Below are 5,503 nucleotides of genomic sequence, written 5' to 3'. Positions count from 1 at the left end.
GCTTTCACTGGAATTGTTCTGCAGGGTTTTCAAAGCTGAGCTAGAAATTTACTAAGGCATTCTTTCACTTAAGACTCAAAGATGGGCACTAGTTTGAGATTTAAGAGGCAAATTCTTGCTTTTTGCATGACATTTACTTTATGTGTTGAGGATCTTAGAGTTGCAAAGAGTTTGTAAGTTTGCTACAGGGGCAGAGCCATCCTGCCCTCATTTTCTACAGAATGATATATCACCGAATATTTTATCTCTCTACTTGCCACCTTCTGTCTTCACACGCTCAGCAGGTGACAATCACATGTTCCAGACCTGGCAAAACCTTGTGTATTCCTCCTTTTTTAGCCCCATTTTCTACAGAGAGCAGAGGAATTGCTCCTATTTCACTTGGAATAGGGCCCAGCAAGGAGGCAGAAATGCAGCAGAGAGTAAACAAGTGTGAAGTGAACCAGAGGGGAGGGGGAAAAATCTACCTGTTCACACACACTGGTAACCCCTGGGTTGGTCATTATTGTTCAGAAACACAATAATATTATAGGGCAAGAATAAATATTATCATGGGAGTAATAAACAAACAATAATGCCAGGGTTGTGGAGTCAGTCCCTGGATTCAGTCACTGAAGATTCAGCCCTGAAGGTCCTTGTGGGTCTCTTCCAACTCAGGTTATTCTGTGACTCTGCCAGACCCCAAGGTCTGTAAGAATCATCTCGGACGGGGTGGGAGAACTTGAGGCCACAGGCCTGGGTCTTAAGGAAGACAAACTGCACTTCAAGTGACTCAGACTGGCTGCTTCAGGCTGCATTTCTCTTGCCCTGCACCTTTCGTGGCCCTCAGTAGCAATTCCATACTCACTGAGGCCAGAAATCCGGTTGCCAAGTAAACTCAGACCCTGAGCCCCGGCCCCTTCGGTTTGCTCCTCCCCACATCCCTGCATCTCCCATGGTTTGTAGAGGAGAGAGTGAAGGAAGCTGTAAAACACAGGTCCCTCCACAGAAATCCCCTCCTGCCTCAGGTTCCCTTTCCATGGGAACTTCGTCTTCTGGTTAAACTAAAATTTAAAAAGAAATTGAATTAAAACTACTTCTCTAACATGAGTCTAAAGGCACTTATATTTGATAGAGGTCTGTGGACAAAAATCTACAAAGGGTTTAGGAGTAATATATTTATCTAGAAATATCAAATACACTGATATTTTCTCTACAAAAGCTAGTTCCAATTACAGTTACCTGGACAGCCTTAAATGTCACCTTTCTGTTAGGATAGTCATTAATTTCAGGATAATATACTATCATTTTCGTACCATTTTTAGTTGTAGCTTAGGAAAGAGCTGCAGCTTAGGGAATGATCTGTGTTGTGTGACCTCCTTTCCTGCAGCTTCTTGCCCTCACAAAGATTTCAATTACTTTCCAACTCACAGAATTGCTTTTGTGGGTTGTCTTTCCTCTGAAGCCCTGCTGGCCAAACTAAATCCTCTCTTATCCTAGGCAGGCAAAATGCCAGGGCAGGAAAAACCTGAGGGGGGAATTGGGCAGGTTCACAGCAGCAACAACCAAGCTGCACTTGCCAGACCCTGCTTAGCATCAAAAAATAAGGGCTGGCTTCAATTGCACAAGGATTCCTGCAGGGATAAGCCTGATCCATCATCCAGAGACCTGGGAAATCCAATTACACTGAATCCCAGGATGGTTTGGGTTGGGAGGGACCTTAAAGCTCATCCAGTCCCACGGGCAGGGACACCTCCCACTAGCCCAGGGTGCTCCAAGCCCCGTCCAACCTGGCCTCGGACACTTCCAGGGATCCACAACTCTCGGATTTGAGCAACCTCTTCCTGCTTGCAGGGCCCAGAGCACCAGTGGGGCATCAATCTCATTCCACAGGAGGAAAACAAATCCTGGTTTTTGTGGAACCAACCCTTCCAGGCTGCCTCAACAAACATTTGGGTTTAGCTCTAGTTTTAGTGCTGCTGAGATATCCATTTTCCACCCTTTTTCCTTAATCCCACTGTTTGCTGCTCAGAAATCCACACATCCCAGTCAGACCAACTCAGGGATGAGCAGCTGGGGAGAGTTTTAGGACAGTCCCAACTCCCCAAAGCCAGCTCAGAGACACCCTGGAATAACCCCCACAAGCTTTGTCACACCTGAGGGGAGAACAAAGCTGCAGCCTTGTGTCACCCCAGCCTGGTTTAACACAGACTTGATGTCCCTTGGTCCCCACTGGGGAAGGTTTTCCTCCAAGCAGGCCCACAGCTCTCACTCTTGGAGCCCTCAGCTCCTCAGATCCCTGTTTGCACGTGAATCAGGAGCACCACACCCTCGGGAGCTGAAAGGGCTATGGGTGCCCTTTGCTCCCCCTAATGAAAAACAAACACAGAGAAACTTATCATGGTAGTTTGAAACATTGAGCCAGGCTGGTAATTTTCTCAATAATGATTACCCACCTTTGTTCTGACCTGTGCTAACCTAGGACCTTCAGCCTTTCTTTATCTGTTTGGTTGTTCTCCTTTTACCTCTAATTTGATTTTTTTTTTTCTTTAATTCCGCCCTTCCTGTTGCCGCCTCACCTTTACCACAATTTTTACTCTGATGGTCTGGTACAAAAAGTCTGTGGAGTCAATAAGAAAGTGTAGCAATACTATCAGATTTCTTCTCTTACAGTCAAGGCAAGGTGAACTTTTGTTGGCTGTTTTCAGCCACCTGATCTTGCTGAAAATCTTCAAGTCCAGAGTAAAAAACACACCAAGTAGCAAGTTCCAAATGAATTTGGTCAGTTCTTGTCACAGCAGTTGCAATAAACTCTTTTGTCTCCGAATTTCCAGCATTTCATGAGAATTAATCATAAATGTGGTCAGTCCTTCCACACCTTCAGTGTGGGCTGTCTCCCAAATATCTCTCAAATATTGGCCCTCATATTTTTGGCCCTGTCTAAAAATTGCGTTTTCCACGTCTAAAGGTGGTTCCTCCTTGTCAATGTGAGAGTGGAGCTTCTCAGAGCAGTCCCAGCACTCTTTGGGTGTCTGCTGAGACAAAGACCATTCTCCAAGGCTGTCAGGGTTTGTTTCTCCATCCTGAAGGTGTTGGGAATCCCACCACCACCGAGAGAAAAAACAGGAAAACCTTTGTGCTGGTGATGGTTTTGCATCAGCTCTTTTCTTCTCCAGGACCTCTTCCTTAGCACCACCCGAAAAGACTTCCACACCTATCAAAAGTCTTTGGTCTGGCACTGCTTTGACTTGCATAAACCCCAGAACATTCCTGCAGCAAAGCCCTGAGGGCCTCAGTTCACTGCAGGGAATTTCAGGGAATGGCAGCAAACAAGGGGTCACACCATCCTGGTCAGGCTTTCTTTGGAGACCCAAGCTGGGGTATCACCACCTACTTTTATTTATAACAGCTCAGCAATCCGTTCTTCCCTCAGGAAACTTGAATTTTAGGGACTGCTTGTGCCTCTCTGGGAGTGGATTCAAAGCCACACATCCAGCTGCCAAATTCTGAAGAGTCCAGGAGACACTTGGATGTGGTTGCTAATGTGTCTGTGAAAGGAGGAGAGCTCAGAGGTCTGGTTTAGTTGTTGGGGTTTTCCATGTGTCTGTGCTCTCGGTGGGATTAGGGAAAGGTATCACACCTCCTCCGAAATTTTGCTTTCTTCCCAATACATAAAAAGGGTTTTCAAGGCCATGGCTCCTTCTTTGTGTCCCCAAAGGCCTGTTCCACCCTCCTTTCCCTCTTTGCCCTCAGCCTTCAGTTCCTTTTTTTGGTCTAGTACCGTGAAGGAAAAAAGCCAAATGGGATTGTTGTCCTCCTCCTCACATCTGGGATTGCCTGATACATCCTGGTGGCTGTGATCTCTTTGGAAGAGATGCGGGTTTGACTGCTTCCAGAGGGTGGGAATTTAACATCAGCCTAACTACCAATGTGGAGATAGTGTGGGTGATGGAGCTGCTCCTTTTGGAGGGCAGGTTCCCGGGAAGGGCAGAAATCTGGAAAAAGTGAACTCCACCAGGGATGTAGAGCTCTGAATGCCCTGCAGAAGGGAAATCCATCCAAAGGCACCTGCCCTGCCACCTACTAATGAACTTCTAAACTTTAATGAGAGGTTATCACCAACTTTTAAAGCCCCAGCAATTCATAACCAGGAAGGACCTGGACTCACGGGATTGGGGTCATGAACTGCCCCAACATTGGCCATGAACGACTCATGACTTGGTGAATTGGGAGCGTGTTGGTGGTTTGTGTTATCAGAGGTACAACGGTGAACTGCTGTTTTGCAACCTCATTTTAGCGCTGACAAGATAAGGGGTTAGGTGAAAGTTGTGTGGAGAGGTGAGGGAAGACTTCCTGTTGGCTGCTTCTCTCAGAAAAAAGGGAAGTTTGCATTAATGAAAAGAAATGGAATTTTTCTCAGTGGTGCCCAATGGTTTGGGTTATGGAAAACAAAACAAAACCCAAACCCCAGATACTTCAACTCTGATATCTCATATCTCTCTCCAAGTTATATTTCACTGTGCAACTTGCCTTGGTCAGTAAATGCCAGGTGGCTGAGGGCAAGAAGAGGAGTCTGAGGCATTGAGGTGTCTCAGCTCGGGCGAGTGAGGTGCCTGAAGGTGACACACCTTCCTGGGCTCACGCAAAGCCGCCTTGGAAGCACAACCCTGACCTTTCCCTTTTATGATGATGAATAACCTGCCGTGGCTCTGCTACATGCTAACCTGTGAACACCTGGAATGGGAGTCAAGTCCAAGGGCAGGAGATCAGTGGAAGTGCTGCCCAGTGGGGTGTTTGCATGGGTGGGGCACAGCTACAAAAGCCTGAGAGCCAGCCTTGGCCTCTCAGTGTGTGGGCTCCTCTCCGGGCAGCTCCAACATGCTGAGGGCACTGCTGCTCCCCTTCCTGTGCCTCCTGAGTCCTGCCAGTGCTGGGAAGCTGCTGGTGATCCCCATGGAGGGCAGCCACTGGCTCAGCATGAAGGAAGTGGTGGCAGAGCTGAGCAAGAGAGGGCACGAAATTGTGGTTCTGGTACCGGACAACAGCGTATACATCGGCTCCTCAGATGTCTATGACTTGAAAACCTACCCTGTCCCTATCAAGAAGGAAGAGATGGAAGCACAGCTACGCTCATTGGGTCTGATGTGCTTTAGTGAAGAGCCTTTCCTGGTCAGATTTTGGAATACTCTGAAACATTTCCAGAAAACCGCTGCCCTGTTTGAAGCAGCCTGCAGATCCTTGCTGTACAACAAGGAGATGATGAAATACATCCAAGACAGCAAATTTGATGCCATCTTCACGGATCCCTTCAATCCCTGTGGGCAGATCATTGCTGTTCAGTTCTCCATCCCCAGTGTGTTCTTCCTGAGGGGTGTTCCGTGTAACATTGACAAACAGGCTGCTCAGGGCCCGGACCCACCGTCCTACGTCCCACGGATATTCTCCCTCCAGACAGACCACATGACGTTCTCCCAGAGAGTGAAGAACTTCCTGCTCTTCCTTTCCGAGTCCTTCAGCTGCAACA

The 5,503-nt window shown here is 47.6% G+C and overlaps 2 protein-coding genes across 2 annotated transcripts in view; both read left to right on the top strand.

The window, feature by feature from the left end:
- The window catches only part of LOC103753799 (UDP-glucuronosyltransferase 1-1), a 34,513-nt gene that overhangs the window by 3,424 nt on the left and 25,586 nt on the right, over positions 1-5,503 (top strand). The gene's annotated exons all lie outside the window — the stretch shown is intronic.
- LOC115307942 (UDP-glucuronosyltransferase 1-1-like) overlaps positions 4,805-5,503 on the top strand; it is a 6,544-nt gene continuing 5,845 nt past the window's right edge. Inside the window, exon 1 of the mRNA XM_029964417.1 lies at positions 4,805-5,497. Within this exon, the coding sequence (XP_029820277.1) occupies positions 4,858-5,497 (640 nt within the window). The 5' untranslated portion in view covers positions 4,805-4,857. The remainder of the gene's footprint in view (positions 5,498-5,503) is intronic.

This window comes from Manacus vitellinus, unplaced genomic scaffold (assembly GCF_001715985.3).
Source record: "Manacus vitellinus isolate BGI_N305 unplaced genomic scaffold, ASM171598v3 scaffold_71_pilon, whole genome shotgun sequence".
In the NCBI taxonomy this organism is placed as follows: domain Eukaryota; kingdom Metazoa; phylum Chordata; class Aves; order Passeriformes; family Pipridae; genus Manacus; species Manacus vitellinus.
The sequence above is the reverse complement of the archived record's forward strand: the minus strand, read 5'-3'. Positions and strand labels throughout refer to the sequence as shown.